We start from the raw sequence: 20,000 nt of genomic DNA, 5'->3' as shown, positions 1-20,000 counted from the left end.
TGATCGGTGCTGGGGGAAGCTGGAAGCAGTTGCAGATGATAAAGAACTACCACCGATCGGCCTGGATTTCAATCTTTTTGTCTAGACGAGTGGGTTTGAGGAATAGCCGCGATAGGATTAAGAAACCGAAAGAACGAGCGATACACACATCAACGTATGATATACCCCATGAAGTCCCAAACAAGACGAATAAACTGTCGGTATGAAACTGATCGTAGAAATCTATTCAGGAGCTAGGAAAATTATTGCCATTGTCATTCTTAATTGCTACGTTGTAAAATACATGAAAATATTTCCCGACAAGGAAAATTGTAAAGTGCAATCCAAATTAAGCGTATTATACAGCGCTCTAATACCGAGACTTCGCAGTTTGCCCTTGCTCATACATTGATGTGTATCGCTCGTTCTTTCGGTTTCTTAATCCTATGGCGACTCGAACCAAACAGTTTTTAAACTTCCTAATCATCAGTGTTTTTCGAAGTCAAACGATAATTCCGAAGTCGATAAATCATGATCGATAAAAGACGAAGCTTCGCTTTCTGACATGTTTTCCATTGTTTACTCAAGTAGCAGCGAGCGATATGTTGAGTAAGTGACGTCATAAGTCCTCGCTCCAGGCTTTCTCGAATAAGTATGCAGGCGACATACCAATAATGGCGGATGCTATGAAAAACAAGTATTTCGACGTAATAACATTGAAATGTTGGTGAAAGTAAGTTAAATTCATTATTTGAAAAGCGTATGCAACATTTTGGCGGCGTTTCTTCGAGGATTTGAGACTTTTTAAAAAATCGTGTAATTTCGTCAGAGTCCCCCTTTAAATGTGTGCAACCTACTCCAAGCGCTTGAAAATGAGCTCGTTCGATTCAAGTCAGTTGGTATTGTATCTCAGTTATACGTCGGACTCCTGTGAGAAGTATTTTGTTTTTTTCCAAGTATTCAGTTTTTTGTTCGTTTACAGTTCCACTGGAGATTCGAGCCCGGGGCCCAAAAGCTGAGCATGCTTTTCAGAAGGCTATGCAAACCGGCAAAGTCAAAGTTTATCGCGGGCGCATCATGCTTCTTGGACAGGACCGTGCAGGCAAAACAAGCCTGAAGAAATCTTTACTCGGTTTGCCTTTTGACCCTAGCGAAGAGAGTACTGTTGGAGTTGAAGTTCATCCATCGACGTGTGAAATCGAAGTGGATCAAGTCAAGAATTTTACGCCAATTGAACGAAAGGAAATTGAGGTATCCGAGTTTGGGGAAGAAATAGCAAGGCTAATCGCTAAAGATTTGGCCCAAACTGAGGCAAACGAGACAAGTATCACTGACACAGAGGCAGAATCGGACCAGGTCCAGGTCCAGGTCCAGGTCCAGGTATGATATAATTACCTAATGGAGCGAGACCTTGCGTGAGTCTATTTTGCACAAGATCGGTGTTGGCGATGGTGTTAAAAAAGAAATAGGGAGCTTGATTAAGCACGCGCGTTTTTGAGACGCGGACGGTAACCGAAAGTGAGCTGTTTTTCCTTTTAACTAGCCTATTAAAGTACATTCGAGATAACAGAAAAGTTTTCATCATGTACTTCCTTTTCAGTATACACTTGTAACCAAAGAAAATATACTTCAAAACCGGAATAGATCCACAACTTCATAATTGATAATAGACGCGTTCATTGATGATTCCATTGGGTCACCAAGATCAGACTTTATGCTGTCGCAAATGGCAGAGGTAAATTCTGCGCGTTTGACGTCGTTGTCGTAGGTTGGACCGATGTCAACTCCATTCATTTTATAAAGCAAAAGCAGCAGCCGGTACTTAATGAACGGGAGTTGTTCTTTCGCTATTATATAAGCAATGTTGAATTTTGACTGCAAGCTGTCGTTGAAACTCTTTGCGCTGGGCTGTTTCCTGTCTGGCCAAAACGTCTTGAAGTACTTTTGTTCCGTTGCTGCTTTCGATTTACTGCTACCAATAAAAAAACAGTCTTAGCATTAAACGAGGCTCTAACTCTGTAAATGCTTGAGAAGTGTTACGCATTTAAAGATCTGGCACCCTTTGAACTGAATTTCCCTACTAAGTGAGGTCTCTGTTTTTTTTTTGCATAGTACGGGATAAGAGACCTCTGCCATGGGTCGAAACTCGCTTTTATCCAACCGCCGTCCACAACCTTGGACAGGACTCTTCAAGCCGCATAATGCCCCACGATATGTTTGCTGACTTTGACGCGCGCATTCCTTTACAGTAATTCCGCTGTTGTTAAGTGAGCCTACACAACATGAAGCATCACGTGAGGATTCGGTCGCTAAGTAACCGCTGCACGGAATTTCGATCCATGGTTGAGGTCTCTTTTCCTGTACTCGTCAGCCCAGCGAACGCAAAAGAAAAGAGACCTCTGCTAGCAGGCAACCATTGACTAACGATGAAGCAGATGAATGCACGTGGAAAGCACATCAATTCTTTCCCTGAATCCCACTCTAGTTACTCAAATTCGTTTAACTCCACTTTTTGAAATTTGTATATTTTCTTTAAATGTTCGTTGGCTCATCCTCTTTAGCTTTATCACGGACTGATTTAGTGACGTAGTATTATTCGAGGCAGATTTACTCGCTTTTGTAGAAATGTGATGGCTGGCTCTTTAACAGAAAATTATTGCATACAAGACAATACAAGCGCGATGACGTAACTGGGATATAATTCACTTTTTTAACAATTTTCTTTCCTTGAAGAAAAAGGCTCATATTGTTGACCCTCTCACAAACCTTTGACCTGCGCAATAAGCATGTTCTTCATTCATAGTCTTCATTTGCATGTGTCAGCGGAGTTTTAGTATGGAATGGAATGAAACATCAGCAGGAAAAATGGACCTTCACCGGCGTTGGGGGAATTCGTTGAGAAACCTGACGTCAAATAAACACACACCGATGAAAGGAAAATAATGTAACTTTATTATTTATGGTCAGATTTTGTTATATATATCTTTATATCTGTTGATTGAAGCTTATGTTTCGTGACGTACCACTCGGAGTACGCAAGTATAGTCAAGTGCGAAAGCAGAGAGGCAATTTAGTCGCGCTGTATTTAAGCTGTTAAGGCGTGATCTTTTAGGCGCACAACAAAAAATTTAGTCGCATGTGCCGGCGGGTCTAATCTGCAGGTCGCAGGTCACAGGTTGCAGGTCATTGTTTCACCAATACAGAAAGTATCCTAAACATTCTTAAAGCTAACCTTTAAGAATGTTCAGGATACTTTCTGTTGGGACTTACACTGGTCCCTAGAGAAACTGGGAACAATATTTATGCAAGATTTTGGAGGGACAAACAGAGTATTGTGGTATTTTTGATACTGACTAATACCAGAAACCCATAAGGGTTGAAACGTGTAACGGCCCCTTGTGTGCTTGGAAACAAGCTTCTGAATATTCGACTTGCTAAGTACCATATTTGGAACAACAAGAGCGAGGGGTTTCCAAATATGGTTCTTAGCAATGAAACATTCAACCAATCAGTTCGCACTGAATATTCGGAAGCTGTGAACGCGCGTTACACGTTTCAACCCTTATGGGTTTCTGCTAATACATATTGGGACTTTTAAAAATAGAAGAACCGTAGCCAGGGTAAAACATATTAAAAAATTATTATAAAAAACGTTCACTGGCTATATACAGTTAAAAAACTTTCGAGCTTTCGGCTGTCAGGCTACAGCCTTCAATGGAAATGAAGACTTGTTCACCGAGAAATGTGTACGCTTTCTTGACAAAAACGTGTTCTCACAAATCCGTAATCGGCACTATGAATTCTACGGCATGAGAGAAGACATTGTTAGCTTAATTCGGGAGGGTCACGTGTCGCAGTGGTTAGAGGGCTGGAGTTGTATGTGCATGCTTCCGATTTTAAGCCCCTGACTAGATTTGACTGCGGTAGTCGAATGCAGGTCGATGGAATGGTTTCTTTCGATATTGGATCCTGCCGAATATTTCCGAATTTATCCGCGATTAAGTTCGATATACCATAGCACACGAATTGAGCTTCGTTTCCTTGCTGCGCGTGGTCTTGACCCATGGCACATAACTTATACCGGGGCAATGGGAACAGTAAGTTAGTATGAACACTACAGGTCCCACTAGCTGCTAATATGGATTTGAAAATATATGTTCTTTATGACTTTTCTTACTGCAAGATTAAGTAGCCCTCAAGGGTAAGGGAGTCTCGATCATTTTGTCTGACCAACAGCCTCTTTCACAATGAAAGATGTAAATCACTACTTTTCTTTCCAGAAGAGCCGCCTTAAAGAGGGGTTTGAAGACCAAGAACACTTGTTGTCACCACCAAATGAGGCTAAATCATCGTCTTATACGGACGAGAAAAGCGAAATCGCAGAGGAGGTGGAAAAACCCAAGGATAAAGGGCCAGTAGATAAAAGCAACGAACTGGAGTTAAATATCGATCCTGCGACCTTGCCAAATGACGTCACCGACCTAGTTGTGCGTTACTTGCAAAATCTCCGACTGGAAGATCACATCAAAACGAAAGAAGTGATTTTAACTCTGTGGGATTTTGCAGGCCAACATCTTTATTATGCTTCACATTCCGTGTTTCTCTCTGAGCGAGCAGTTTACCTCTTGGTGTATAATCTCAATAAAAACTTGTTGGCAGAAGCAGAGCCATGTGCCAGACAGGGAATTAATGACATTTTGTTGGACAACATGAACAATGAAACAAACTTAGACAATTTGTTGTCATGGTTGGTTTCGGTGCACAATATTCGATCTGTTGATGTTGATGCTAACAAAAACCTTGAGAATGAAGCAACAAAGCTGTGTTATAATTATCTTCGACCACCAGTGATAATCGTAGGAACAAACGCAGATCAGCCTTTTGAAGAAGTGGAGACCGCGCAAAATTGCATCCAAAAGAGTATCACAGACAAGGCGTACGTGAAGCATGTCAGACGGAAATTCTTTGCTGTCAACAACAAGGATGAGAACGATGAAGGTGTTCAAAAGCTTCGGCAGGAGATCATGAAAGTGTTGAAAAAAGAGCCATACATGGGTGAAGAGGTGCCGCTGAGGTACGATGGCCAGTCTTTTATCTTTGATGTTGCCTTATCTGGGGAATACTTCAGTAGAGCCGAGAAACGATTTAAAAGCTCTACTGTCTTAAAGTGCTACTACGATGAAAAAAATCATTTTTCGTTTTTCTTTACATTTCGAAAGTACTTGCGTTGAATGCTCAACAGGCGAAATGTTTTGTGGTTATTTCAACAAACGAGAGGTGATTTTTTGCGCGTAGTAGCACTTTAAAAAGCCGTCGTCTTGTTTCCTACAGATTTCGAAAGTTTTTTTTATCATTTACCCGAGACAATCTCAAGATTTAGTTTGTGTTGTTTTATGCGAGTTTCGGCCGTTTAATTTCAAGTAAGACAGTTTCAGAATCCCATGCAAGTAGCGGTTTGTTGTATACCTGTGGGTCGATTCTGGGTCATCCGACTCATCCTCTTTTTTTTTTTTTTTTGAGACGTTTTGCCTCATGTCTTGAAAAGTAGGTAATTAGATGCACGACTAATTTATATATAATAATAATAATAATAATAATAATAATAATAATAATAAAAGTAAGTCTCAAGGTTATTTAGCCAAGCACGAGTGCTCTACCAATTGGAGAGACTACAAATTAACTGAAATAAGAACAAATCAAATCAAATCAAATGTTGGTTTTTGAGGAGGGGAAAACCGGAGTACCCGGGGAAAACCCCTCGGAGCGGATTAGAGAACCAAATCAATAATTTAAGTTCCTTACGTGATTCATGCGTCTCATTGTTTCGCAGGTGGTTCAATTTTGAAAGAGTTGTGGGAGCTCTTGTGGCCAAGCAGACGTACCACATTGATCTTGATCGGCTGCTTACTATAATTAAACAAGTTTGCCATGTCGATGACGAAGACGAAATAACAGCCATGATGAATTTCTATCATGACCTTGGTGTCATTGTGAAGCATGGGCGGACCGTGGTGTTGCAGGCCCAGTGGTTGATTGACTTATTCAAGCAATTAATTGCAGTACCGCGTTTTGACGAGGCTGTGAGTGAATTTTGCAATTACGCATTTGTAATCAACGTCCAAAAGAAGCAAAACTGAACAATCTACCAAAGTTATTTTCTTTAGGCCACTTGTAGCTTCCGTTTTCCTTTAATGACCGATGGGTGCTTTGCGAGCGAGCAAAATACAAACAAACTACTATATACACGAAGGGAGGGCGACTCGGCTGAAGTTTACAAGGAAAAATTACAATGATTCTGTGAGTTGTTAAGAAACTACGACATAGTATCCAAAATTTCACCATGCGTTTTGTTTGTTTTTGTGGTTGTCGAAGAATAAAGGATTTCAGTCTGATCTTCTGGCGTTTTCAAGCACAATATTTTGCTTGTTGTATGTTGCACTCCTTCGTTTCTGCCACATGCACGCGAAATTATACTGAGACATGTTCTTCGTCTTTTTATTACCCTTCCTCATGGCAATTCACTTTTCCCTCATTCTTAGAATCCTTTGTACTTGGATTGTTGGAAAGAACTCGAAGAAAACGGCATTCTGAGGACAACTCTTGTGGACCACGTTTTTGCCCATTTTATTGAAAGAGGCCTTTTCAAAGAGGACATCCTTGAAATGATGGAGTTGTATGGATTAATCGCCAAATTTTCCTCAGGGGTGTCGACTTCAGACATCGAAGAAGAAATAAGCTACTTCGTACCAACACAGTTAAGGTCATCACCATCGGCCCTGCGCGAGATCAAGCCCTCTGAACGCGATCCTTGCCCACTCTTTTTGCATTTTCCCGATGGTTTTGTACCTCATGGGTTGTTTCCACAGCTTGTGTCAAGATGCATCAGTTGGTGCGCCGAAAATGAGCTCAAGAAACCTCCTCAACTGTTCAATAATGGGGCCAGGTTTTTCGTTGGAAGGCAGTTAACATTCAGCCTTATCCTGATTTGCAGAAAAAGGTTCATCAAAGTCGTTTTAAAGAGGAATCAGTGTTCACACAAACCGTCGGCGAGCAATTCTTCAAATAAAATGGCCATCGAAGTTCGCACTTTCATCGAGAAAACGTTGAATGGCTTCTCACGTGACCTTTCCTGGCTACGTAATCTTCGGTATGAGCTGTGTGCGGCATGTACTCATTGCCTGCAAAGTGGTCACGTAGGTTCCCTACCTGGGTCTCAGAGTTGTGGCCAAGACGATTGCCTTCATTTTCTGCGAGTACCTCCTTGGGAAGAACTGATTTGTCTGAACGATTTTTCGGGAGAAACGGTTACGATTCCAGGACTGGAGAAGTGGTTTGAACTCCAACATTCCCAGGTAAATGCGAGCTCTCACAGTCAAAGGCTAAGTAAGTGTCATTTGGAAACTTAGAGACCCCTTAAGCCAATCAATCGATCGATCGATCAGTCAGTCAGTCAGTCAGTCAGTCAGTCAGGCAGTCAGGCAGTCAGTCAGGCAGTCAGTCAGTCAGGCAGTCAGTCAGTCAGGCAGTCAGTCAGTCAGTCAGGCAGTCAGTCAGTCAGGCAGTCAGTCAGGCAGGCAGGCAGTCAGTCAGGCAGGCAGGCAGTCAGTCAGTCAGTCAGTCAGTCAGTCAGTCAGGCAGTCAGGCAGTCAGTCAGGCAGTCAGGCAGTCAGTCAGTCAGGCAGGCAGTCAGTCAGGCAGTCAGTCAGTCAGGCAGTCAGGCAGGCAGGCAGTCAGTCAGTCAGGCAGTCAGTCAGGCAGTCAGTCAGTCAGTCAGTCAGTCAGGCAGTCAGTCAGGCAGTCAGTCAGTCAGGCAGTCAGGCAGTCAGTCAGTCAGTCAGTCAGTCAGTCAGTCAGTCAGGCAGTCATTCAGGCAGTCAGTCAGTCAGGCAGTCAGGCAGTCAGTCAGTCAGTCAGTCAGTCAGTCAGTCAGGCAGTCAGTCAGTCAGGCAGTCAGGCAGTCAGGCAGTCAGTCAGGCAGTCAGGCAGTCAGTCAGTCAGTCAGTCAGTCAGTCAGTCAGGCAGTCAGTCAGGCAGTCAGTCAGTCAGGCAGTCAAGCAATCAATTAATCCATCCATCGATCAATCGCATCGTATACCATGTCACGCCTAGCCTCCCTCTAACCTCTGTCTGTCCTTGTGAGCCAAAAAGCTCGTTAAAAGTACGTTCAAAGTTGAAAGTGATGTTATCGCAACACTTTTCTTAGCTGGTCAAGGAGGTCGACTTTACATCTGGTTAACTCAGCTTTAGGAGGATTTTTGTCACGCGGTCTGCTTTAATAGCAATGTTCCAGTTCTTTTTTCTATCTGTCTTATCCTGTTTGCCCCCAAGAATGAGCGGAAACGAGAGTCGGGGACAAATAACGATAAATGATGAATTTTCTGAGCATAACGAGTGCAATTTGTGTTGCAACACTTTTGATATATGGGACAGGATACCGGCTTTAATATTAGTGTTCCTGGACAAGTAGAGCGGTTTTCAATTGAGTGTCGAAAGTAATTAGCGAATTGCTTTGGTTTTGCATTACTCAGTGATTGTTTCAAAGTTCTCGCGCCACTTTTTCAACCAATCAGAAGTGAAACCAAAACTAATCGTGGCTCACGCGTACACATCTTCCCGCGCTTTGTGTTTGCTACGTGTAATTACTTCGAATTTTGATTGGTTTACCGGATTGTCTCCGTCCTTTTTGATTGGCCAAAGTAATTACTTTGGTTTTGGTTTTATGACACTCGATTGAAACTCGCTCTGTGGAGCGAGAGCATTTAATGTACTGGCAATAAATCTGGATCCATTTTCGAGTCTTTAAAGATAGGGATGTCCTTTTTATTACAGACCGAGGAACAGGAAATGGGCATGTCTTCGGAGGCAGTACATGTAGGTACGCCAAGCATAAGTCCAATATTTTTTTTGTGTCTTTGGCCATTATATTGTAAGGTAACGAGAAGTTTCCTGTATTTGCCGAAGCGAGGTTAACTTGCATTCCAGAATGCCAAGTGATCCCGAAAGTGATCTTTGTTCGCCGAATCTATAAGCGTTGTTACGATGAAAGGCATGGATGAACACGGGAATATGTTTACAATTTTTTGCCTCCTTAGCACAAGTCAGCCGAGAATAAAGTGCTGCATGTTGAAATTGCATTGCATAAGTAACTTTATTATATAGATACTGATGAAATACCAAGATTTCTCCTTTTACTAAAAAATCATATCTTCACCGCGCGCAGTGAACATATCATTTTTATCTTTCACATGTGAGAATATAGGTGTCGACATGGCAGCGAACACGATTAGCCAATAAAACGCGAGCTTCGTCTTCATTGTAAGATACTTTTGTGCTTCAATATAATTCTTCTCTACTACATTAACATTTTTATCGCAAAAATTTACGTTATCATGATTTGCTTTTCATAACTTTCATATCTTGTTTCATGTTACACAACATGCTGGTTGGTGACCACTTTTTCATCATTTCGAAAATGAATAAAACAAGTTGTTTTGAATCTAGACATTTCATCAATATCTGTATAATAAACAGAACATTACACGGCGACTTGGGGATACGAAAGTATCTCTCACTCGTTCGCTTCGCTCACTCGTGAGAGATACTTTCAGCACGAGAAGCTAAAAGGCCTACAATTGGAGATACATTTTCCAGCACTCGGCAAAGTCCCTTTTTGACTTATGACTGTTTCTGCTTAGGTGTCCTCATACACCATAAGCCTTTTTAGAGGCATCACTACCAAGCCGACCACTTCTGCTGGAGAGAACAGGACAGCCACAACACTGGGGATTTCATCCCCTACTCTTCTCAAATAGTGTGTAGGTTCTATAACGTCCCAAAGGGAACTTATGAACATAGATATATGTGAGACGGGGCCTACGGTTTATAGTTCTTATCCCAGAAGACTTGAAAGTCGAACTATTTGCGAATGAAATTACAAAGGCAGTACTTTCTCCTCAGTTATTTTAAGGTCCTGAGTGTTGATCTGGCCGGGGTTTGGACCCGTGACAGCCCGGCGCTCAACCAACTGAGCCACCGGTGCGCGGTGGAGATTTAACTAAGGTTAACAAGTTCGTTTAACCTTTGAAGTTAATTTGTAGATAACAAGATGCCTTCAATTCTGTAAGCAAACTCGTATGTAGTGAAACAAAATGTAAACGATGACGTTAGTAAAGATTCCCTTGTAAGAATGGATGATGTTACTTGCTCATTGTTCCACCAATAGGAGTGACTGTGGATCAAATCAAATCAACAATTCTTTTGTCATGATGAAAAAACGGGAATACCCGGTGAAAAACATCTTGAATAAGAACACAGAACGAACAAATTCAAGCCACATGTGACGCTGACCCCTGCAACCGGGACACATGTCGCAAAGATAAATGTTCTCAGCAATGCGCTAACTCATCTGCCCAACCTGTTGTTCATTTATTTTACTCTTCAGCTTTGGACCCAAATTTCTCATTCAAGACTGGGACCCCTTCATCCGATGATGTTCTTCTCATTGCGAATGAACTTGGTTCCTCATGGAAGATGGTTGGCAGAGCTCTGAATGTCCCGGACGGGGTATTGGAGCAAATTGAAGAAGACGAACCTAAACTGTTTGAAAAGTGCTACAGTGAGTATAATAGTGTGGATTCTTAAAATCGTAATTGATCTGAACCCAGGGTGTCAGGGTGGTTTAGCGGTTATCAACCGCGCCTCCCACCTCTGTGACCCGAGTTCAACCCTGGCCTCGGGTCGTATGTGGGCTGAGTTTCAGTCGATCTCAATCTGACTCCCAGGGTTTTTCTCCGGGTACTCCGGTTTTCCTCCCTCATCAAAATTGACTCTCAGTCTATGACATCCGGCTGCGGGCGGATACCCTCGATAGGGATAACCTCTGGTATCCTTCCCTTTCATTGTATTAAATGAATAAAGTTGGTATTTATATTTATTTATGTATTTATAATAAACGGCAATGAAGTTAATTGACAAACTGAAAGATGAGAATCATTGTCGTGTGTCTGTCTCCTTCAAAGAAACGTTGAATTTGTTGATCTCAAGTCGTTTAGGAAAGGACGTCAAAGAAAATGCATCAAACAAAAACGACGAGTGTCCATGGTTCTTTGTAGGAGTCGAACCTACGACCAGCCTTCCGACTACTAGTTCGGATGCTCTGCTACTGAGCTATAGGAGACTCGTCAGTGGTGACTCGGGGATACTCGGAAAAAATCCAAGTGCTCCTTTGCATCAGTTGAACCTACGACGTGGGAGGCTCGCAAGGTGCATTTCTCGCTCTGTCTGCCTCCTTTTCAAAGTGAATCTATTATAAGTGCGAAGTTTTTATGAAAATTAGTTTTCATTCATATTTAAAGTAAAACTAATTACTACCACGAAAACTTCATACTTAGACAGGGTTCGTGCAACTCCTTGAAGTCCTTGAAAAGCCCTGGAATTTAATTTTGGACTTCAAGGGCACTTGAAAAGCCCTTGAAAAAAAGGATTTTACGGAAAACTGCTTGAAAACTCCTTGAGTTTTATCTAGGGTGAAAATTGTTGAGATTGCATCATGCTAAGTGAAAAGAGAAATTTCAAAAACTGAGCCCAAAATTGACTATTAGGGAAACAATTAAACCTAAAATTAAGATGTCTGTGCGTGCACTCAACTTGCAGGATGTGGTAAGGAATATCAAGGGAGGCTTTTTCAGCAAAGAAAACACTGAAACACTATGTATGGCATAGAAATCTTCTTTTAAAGACACCTTGAAAACTCGATTTCTTGTTCTTGAAAACTCCTTGAATACTCCTGGAATTTTACAGACAAAATCGAGCACGAACCCTGTTAGACTCGTTTTGAAGAGGAGACCGACATGAACTCGGAAACAGTGGATGAAATGAACAACACTCATATTCGCTCATGGTACCTTTCTGCATGAAAATTTCGCTACTGCGCATTTTTTCGCGCAAGTCACGCACGCGTCATGCATCGCAGATCACTAAGGTAAACGGCCAACACTAATGGCAATCCTGCAAACTGACATTGGACATTTCCTTACAATTACACGACGCAATATCCCACCTTAATATGAGAAGCCTATCGCTGTAAAAAGAATGAAAACAGGCAGAATTAGAGCTTTAGTTCATCAAGAAATAGCGTTTCTAAGCAAAGCCGCGCTGATCTACAGTATTTAGGTCTAAAAACCACTTTGAAGACGGTTAGCTTTTACTTGTTTTGCTGGGTACTACTATGTCAATACTCTAAAAAATTCGATTTTCCATGAGCTTGTCTCGTTAGTCTAGTGGATATTGGAATATGCAAAGAGAACCCATCGATCCGGGTTTAACTCTTTGCCTCGCCTAAACTGAATGTTCTCTGCACATTGTTTGTTTCTGAAGTCTGAAGTAGATTGTAGGTCGTGTGAGTTGAATAGAAAGGGAAATGTCAGTTTGAGGGATGGCAATGAGTGTTGACCAAGGTAAACACCATGCCAAAGGCGCAAACATTTTCCACGAGAATGGAACGTGAAAGCGTGGGGCATCATAGGATAGCTGTAGACCCAGGTCTTCTCGAAAATGTCACGCAATGTCGTGACAGTGCGAATAGCCAATTCTTGGGTTGCACGTGACGTCACAAAAAAATTAAATACAAAAGTACAAAGCCTTTTGAGTTTTTATCTTGATCAATTACAAGAGGTTTTAAAAATATATCTGCTTGCATGTTTTCAGCTCGGTACCGTGCTTCGTTTCGAAAGTAGAGCAGTTTGAATTTCTGAGTTTTTCACAGTGCGTGACATGTTGACGGCTTTCGAAAAACATGCCAGTTGCATAAAAACATCGATTCCCTCGTGTTTTTTGTGGCCTAAACAGCCAGTATACTAGGAGACGTGTCTATACGAGTGTTTGCTAGCTCATTATACAGAAGACAGCCAAACTAAATTCCAGATGTTTTTACAGGTTTCCGGCCGCCATGTACTTCAGCAGTACACCAACATGGTGCCTCCATACTAAACCCTACAAATTTGAGTAATAAATTTCGCCGAATAACTCAAGTACGGAATATCGCACAGCCCCGAGACTTGGACCCGTTGTTTATTTATTGCTCTTCTATAACATTTCCATTTCTTGACTCAATTTCTTAAATGATAAGCGATTTGTTTTGACTTGCGTGACGTGCAACCCAAGAATCGCTTTGAGGACTTCGCAGCGATTTTACTCTCTTGAATGCTCGGTGACCCCCATTTTTCTTTCCCTAGATTTAGCAAAAAACAAAAAAACTCTGTACGTGAGAAGTTACAAATATTTCGCCTTTTATGCTTGTGCGATCGAAGTTTTCTTTCTTAGGTTAACATGTATAGTTTTTCAAGGTCTATTTCACCCCAGAAAAAGACATCAGCTGCAAAAGTTTATTTTGTTGTAATAGTTATGTTGAATTGAGTTCGTTTACCTGATCTAAATTTCGCTAATGTAGCTTTGTTCTATTGCTGACAGCTGTAAGCTAAGATCGCCTTAAAATAACGCAAGCTTCTAAAAATGCACCTTATCTCGAAAACGAGCACGGTGAGTCCCCCCCCCCCTTTTTTTTTTGCCTTTTTGGCAAAAGTACATCATTAACTAGTTGTATAAAGTTTAAAAAAAAATCTGTACGTGGGAACATAACAAGACGTGAAAATTAAGTGAATAGCAATACATCAATAATAGCTAATAATAAAGAAAGAACGAGTTTATTACATTAAAAAAGTTCACAGAATCATGTTTCTATCTATTCTGGCGCAATTGCAACGTCTTCATACCAAGACATTTACAATCGAGGATAGAGGCGAAATCATTCGAGTCTTAATGTATTCTTCATTTTTTTGGTTTTTGCCTCAATGATCATGATTTTTAAAAGCGATTTTGTACCTGGATCGGAAGTAATTAATTCATGCATGTATTTTGTTCAGCTTTCCTGTGTCGTTGTCAGTCATGATTCCCGAGTTTCGTGATTCTTAAAAGATTTAAAACTATGATTCATGATTCACGACTCCGCTTCCATCCCAAAAAAATACCCAAACGACTATGGAGATCATGGTCAATTGACTAAGGAAGGAAAATTTTGAGGCTTGCCTCTTGAGCGAAGTTGCGTGACGTCAATTAAGAGTTTGGTTACACGATAATCGGATGTAAAAACAACAACGGGAAGAAACAGGTGTTCGTTGAGTGGAATGAAGGAACGCAATTTAATGCATGTTTGCTTCCTTTTCTGTTTGAAGAGGGATTCTTAATCTGCCAGTTTCTATGACGAAGTCACTTTTGGATAAAATTGTGATTAAATAGATTTTTTTTTTCAGGTGTTCTAAGAACATGGAAAGAAACGTTTGCATCTGATGCTACTTATCAATGCCTAGCACGAGCATTACAGCATCCCTTGGTGAAACGACCAAATTTAGCTGTGAAGTATTGTGGTCTTCATTCTTGCAAGAATGCAATGGAGGCTAAGGATGTTTAACAGCAAACAGTTCAACAGAAGACAATATGAGTGTCTGAAAATGTCAGGAATCGGATGGGTTGTAATCATTGTATCGAACGAATCATACGAATGGCTTCACTTACTCTTGCTGGCAGAGGTTTCGTTAGTCTTCCCCTGCAGGGCTTCTGCACTGATCTCCTCGATGTTCTGTCACGCATGCGCGTCGTGACGTTAATGCAACGTCACTTCAGCTCTTCCCCCATTGGGTAGGAGTTAAAATTTAAACTGGTTATAACTGGCTTTAAACCGGTGAAGAGTTAAATTACTCATCCAAAGGTCTGGACGACATCGAGGAGATCCTCGCCGAGGGTTCCTTTCCTTCTCGGAAGGAAAACAAGGAAATCTCTGCCAAGCAGGGTAGGTTTCCCACAGGGATAGTTGATTATTTAGGGATGTGATTAGCAAATTGGTTTATTGATCAATCATTGATCTACTGATCCAGCGATCTACCCGTACCGTTCGGGGATCCAGCGATCTACTGACAAATCGATGTATTGATCCAGCGATCTACCGATCCTTCGATCTACCGATCCAGTGATCAAGCGATTCCAATGATCTAATGATCCATCAATCTACGGCTCCATCGATCCATCGATATGGTGATCTATTGATCTAGTGATCACCCCACCTAACAATCTATGTATTGGGTAGTTGGATTTTTGATATGGCAATGTGAGGTCAGTAACACTTGTGACATCGATATATATGGCAAACAGTCTTCGAGAGATTTACATGTTACTGTCACAGGGCTAGTCTTTGTATCGCCAGCTTTTCGAGCTATCAGGCCTCCAGTGCTTCGCCTCCTTTTCGGAGTGCATTCCTCCAGCCTGTCCTGTCCTCAGCAAGGTCTTCCCATCTTTCAGTGTCTATGTCCAGGGCCACCAAGTCACGATTTGCCACGTCTTTGAAGCGCAGCATAGGGCGACCTCTGGGTCTCGATCCCGTGCACAACTTACTGTAGAGAATGTCTTTGGGAAGGCGACCATCGGGCATCCCACGCAAATGCCCCAGCCAGCGCATCCTTCGAATCTTCAGAGTCTGGAACAGTGAGTGGCTACCAGCACGCGATAATACCTCTTCATTTGTGATTCTATCCCACCAGTTTATCCCCATGATGCGGCGTAGGCAACGGAGATGGAAGGGATTCAGCTTCTTTTCGTGGCGAGCATATGTGGTCCAGGTTTCGGCTCCGTAAAGCAGAGTGCTCAAGATGCAGCATTCATAGATGCGGCACTTTGTGCGAATAGTCAGGTATTTGTTGTGCCAGGCTTGTTCACGTAGACTGTTGAAAGTGGAGGCTGCTCTTCCTGTGCGAGTCAGCAACTCCTGTTCAATGGTCAACCCTCTGTTGATAGTGGAGCCTAGATACGCAAAGTTCTCTACACTTTCTAGTTCTTGACCGTTAACTATGATTGGTGATGGATCACCTTGGTGATGACTGTCTTCTTTGTGCTAATTACCAGTGCGAACTCAGCGCAGGCTGCACTAAATTTGTTGAGCAGGCGTTGTAGGCCACTGGCACAGTGTGAAACGAGTGTAGCACCCTTGTTTGACACCACTGTTTACAGGGAAACTTTTCGACATGGCTCCTTTAAAGGAGACCGAGGCTTTCATGTCACCCGTGGAGCGATTTCACAAGGCTAAGCAATGTTGGTGGACATCCCAGTTTCTGAAGGATAGCGAATAGGCCCTCTCTGCTCACCATGTCGAAAGCTTTTGTGCGGTCCACAAAGGCTACGTGGAGAGTTCTTCTTTAATTTGTTCTCTGCATTTCTCTTGGATTTGTTGCACTGAGAATGTCATGTCCGTTGTTGAACGTCCACTGCGAAAACCACATTGTGATTCTGGGTAGATGCGGTCTGCACGTTTTTGAAGTCTTGGTAGTAGCACTCTCGCAAAGACCTTGCCGGTCACACTTGTGACATCAGTTGTGTGGTTTTTACGCTGGGGATAAACCTCATTTGTTTGGCGACTCCATCTTGTTGGCTGATTTATCGTTGTCCTCGCTTCAAACGCCAGTTTACCCATATTTTTTATGTAAACTCGCATTTCAATTTAAACCCGACTTACTTTATTGTTAAAAAGCACTCTATTCTGAGTTGAACTCTCTTAAACAAGGAAAAATAACGCCAGGAAGGCAAAACTATCCCCTACTCGTTTGTAAGTTCTGCTGTTCATCGCCACACTTTTGACTCGCCATCTTCGTTTCATTTGCGATCGTTCGCCGTGTTTCCCGTATTGAACCAGTGTCGGTCATAAAGATAAGGCAATATCCAAGTCTTTCAAATGACTCATCAGCTTTGCATTCATTGTGTGCCGTCCTTTTGGAAACAGGCGATGAATATTAACGATGCCAGCACTACAACCGCCATTTCGCATTTTCGTGGGTTTCGAATGAATATGACTGAATTTCAAGGGATTTTCAGGGTCATAAGGCGCTTGCACAACATTAGTCTCCTTTGTGTGGCACTTTAAGGCATACTGGCCGTCAATGGGTTAACCGGTCAAAAAGCTTGAAAACCCGGTGAAACATGCAAATTAGATTACTGTAAAATGACATCATATTGCTATCCAGTATTAAATAAAGATTACAAATGCATCTATCTCCGTCCATGTGATGCAGAGACCATTGAAATAGTTAATTTCTATAATACATTGTTTGCCATGCTTTAGACAGACCTCCAGTGATACAACTCACGTTAGTCGAACTTCTGCGGTAAGTTAAGTTCAAGTTGAATTTCTCAAAAGAAGGATAAGCCATCCCTGCCTGAACTTCAAAAACATTTTCGTCATAGAGATCTCTTGTCATGGTCATGCTGTTTTATCAAGGCATTTGGAGCTATGGTAACCAGATCTAGGTTCATATTACAGTCTCTGTCAACATTCGGATGAGAATGGCTTCAAGAGGCTGGGCAATCCCTTAGGCACTCTTTTCATTGAGGTTTGGACCTAACTGCTTTATTGCAAGCTTTAACAGTTTATTTAGATGTTCCATCCGCAAGTCTAAAGGAATGTCTTCCCCTGCCTTTCCCAAGCTGTTGAAGAACCTGTTTAATAGAACCTCCAGCGCTATGTCCTTTGGTAAAATTGCATAAATCTTCGCCAGAAATAGTAACACAACATATGCATATTTTACCCGATAGTGACAGTGAAGAAGGAGAAGTGCAACCTTCAGAAAATCCAGGAATTTCCCCTGCATCTCCCCCTTTCACAGTGTGGTCCTGCAGATGTTCAATGAGAAAACCGTACTTAAGTCTTGGACAATGGTAGTTCCACTTGTGGTCTTCTTTGGCTTTACTCTCCAAGTGTGTTGACTTGCAAATCATATGGTGGATCAGGCTCACGGATTTCAGAAGCTTCATGTTTTGTCACGTTCATGTCTGAAATAGGCAACCATCAATATTTAATCATAAATAGAAGAATCTTCTCTGATGTCATTGTTTGCATCTCTCTTCATTATTTAAGAAACAAGTTAACACGGAAGAGAATTTTTGGGTGTTTTTTTTAACTTTCTCAAAAATTGCTGAGTTTTAAACAACATTTTTTGAGCAACTTAAAGAACACCCAAAAAGTCATTTTACTCATTTAATTTATATTTTATTATTTTAAACAACTGGCTGCCATTACTACCATGGTCATAATTAGTCACCTGTTTCTGCCTTGCTTGGTCTTGTAGGTTTTACCACATCCTTGCCTGCAAAAATAATACCCAAACTCATCCTGCTCCCCAATTAAATCACCATTGTTCACATGGCCATGCTGGGTTCTCTCATGACTAAAGAAATGATGCAAATTCGCTGTATTAATGAAATATGGTCTATGTGAATATCCAGAACAAAAACTACCAGCCTATTTTATTCAGACCATAATATATTCATATGTTTTTTTTTACTACTGGTATGGGGTAGGAGAAATTAGCAGTGAAGCAAATAATTTATGTTGTTATATATTATTACCAAGAGTAGCTATCTCTAAGTGCCAACGAGACAGTCCATATAATACATAGTTTGCAGATTTGTATCAGAGTTCCAAAATACCCAAAAGTAGTTGTAATTTTTTATATGCCAAAGTACTGCAACTCAACTTATTTAGTTAACAATAATGCAATACAAATAGAAATTGCACACTTTGCATCTCGAACAACAATGTAAATGTCAACGTGTTTTGCAATAATATGGAAAGTATTGCTGTAATCTTTCAACGGCCGTAATTTTAACACGAATGTGCAATATTTAAGTTGAATAAAATCAGTGCCATTTACAAAATTGCCAAAGCGTTTTCAAACTTTTCAGTGTGAAACATGTAATGGGGAGTCAAACTCTCTAGCACATGAAAGTTGTTTCACTTGTAGAATTTTTATTTTGCAAGATACAGCCGTGAATTATAAGTTGCATTGATCGTTTAATTGGTTACTTTGCAGACAAATTTCCTTTGAAAATTAAATTAAATTGTTCACAACTCAATGGTTTCAAAACGAAAAACAAACTGCTCTACTCGCGGGCTGAGGGCCGAAATTGACAACAGCGCCGATAAGAACACGTACGCAGGTTTAGTTTTGAGCTCGTTCACTCAATGTAGAACACGCTTGTTCGAAAATAAATATTAAAGAACACTCAACGCAAGTGTACACAACACAATGGTCAGGGAAATGGAAAAAAAAAGTGTTTTCACTGAGTATCAAGTATTCAATGAGTCAATGAGTTAGTGCAGTTACCCTAACCCATAAAATGAAAGCTAAAATTTCAGAGATTGCTTAGGCATAATCACTGAAACGAGGGCTTAGGCTTAATCAATAAATTATCGCTATATTGACTGTGAATCTCATTGACTCATGACTCAATGATTGATTGACCATTTGACTCATACATCATGGGGCCTCGTTTTTACTCACCTCCGGACATAGGATCATAAATTGTCGCACGGGTCATGCACGTTTGTCTAATGACATCACACATCACAACACGCGCTTTCGCTTTCATTGAACCAACTCAAAGACAGAGAATACTTTTCTTAAGACGAAGTCCTGCCACTTGTGTTCTGCTTTTATTGCACAGTATTTAGGGGTGGACATTTTGATGAATGGTTAATTGCTCCTACATTCCAAATGGCACTGGTATTCATCAATTTTCAAAGAAAAAACTATAATAAAGGGACACTTTGTCAACAGACCATTTTTACAGGTCTGTGCTCAGTTACCAGGCCTTTGAATAAAAGAAAGCTGGAGTTGACCTTGCTTTAATTCAAACCTCATTCCTTTTCTTATGTAAATCATCCGGGTTGTTGTAATGCTCACGAATTTCTATTAACATAAGAAAAGCAGAGGCCTGGTAACTGTAAGCACAGAACTGTAAAATGGTCCATTGTCTGACATCTTTACCATGCAGCTCACAGACTGACATCACAAAGAAGTGACAGTGGTTTACTCTGTTTTAAGAAGGATTGTACCAGAAAGCATCACGTACAAGTAATTTCGAAGTAAATGATAACAGATTTGTTAAACCTAAAACATCAAATTTTAACAGTAACATGCTGAAAA

General features: G+C 41.2%; 1 protein-coding gene across 5 annotated transcripts in view; it reads left to right on the top strand.

Annotated features, from left to right (window-relative positions):
• The window catches only part of LOC138015161 (uncharacterized), a 67,045-nt gene extending 48,316 nt beyond the window's left edge, over positions 1-18,729 (top strand). For 3 of the 5 annotated variants that reach the window (XM_068862091.1, XM_068862090.1, XM_068862092.1), the window contains exons 12-18: positions 962-1,359; positions 4,260-5,053; positions 5,810-6,059; positions 6,519-7,331; positions 8,809-8,854; positions 10,421-10,594; positions 14,286-18,729. In XM_068862091.1, coding sequence (XP_068718192.1) covers positions 962-1,359; positions 4,260-5,053; positions 5,810-6,059; positions 6,519-7,331; positions 8,809-8,854; positions 10,421-10,594; positions 14,286-14,443 — 2,633 coding nt within the window. In that variant the 3' untranslated portion in view covers positions 14,444-18,729. The remainder of the gene's footprint in view (positions 1-961; positions 1,360-4,259; positions 5,054-5,809; positions 6,060-6,518; positions 7,332-8,808; positions 8,855-10,420; positions 10,595-14,285) is intronic. The other 2 variants (XR_011125504.1, XM_068862093.1) reach the window with 2 other exon arrangements.
• The last annotated feature ends 1,271 nt before the right edge of the window (positions 18,730-20,000 follow it).

This window comes from Montipora capricornis, chromosome 9 (genome assembly GCF_036669925.1).
Source record: "Montipora capricornis isolate CH-2021 chromosome 9, ASM3666992v2, whole genome shotgun sequence".
Lineage (NCBI taxonomy): Eukaryota > Metazoa > Cnidaria > Anthozoa > Scleractinia > Acroporidae > Montipora > Montipora capricornis.
This window is presented reverse-complemented; position numbering and strand designations above follow the sequence as displayed.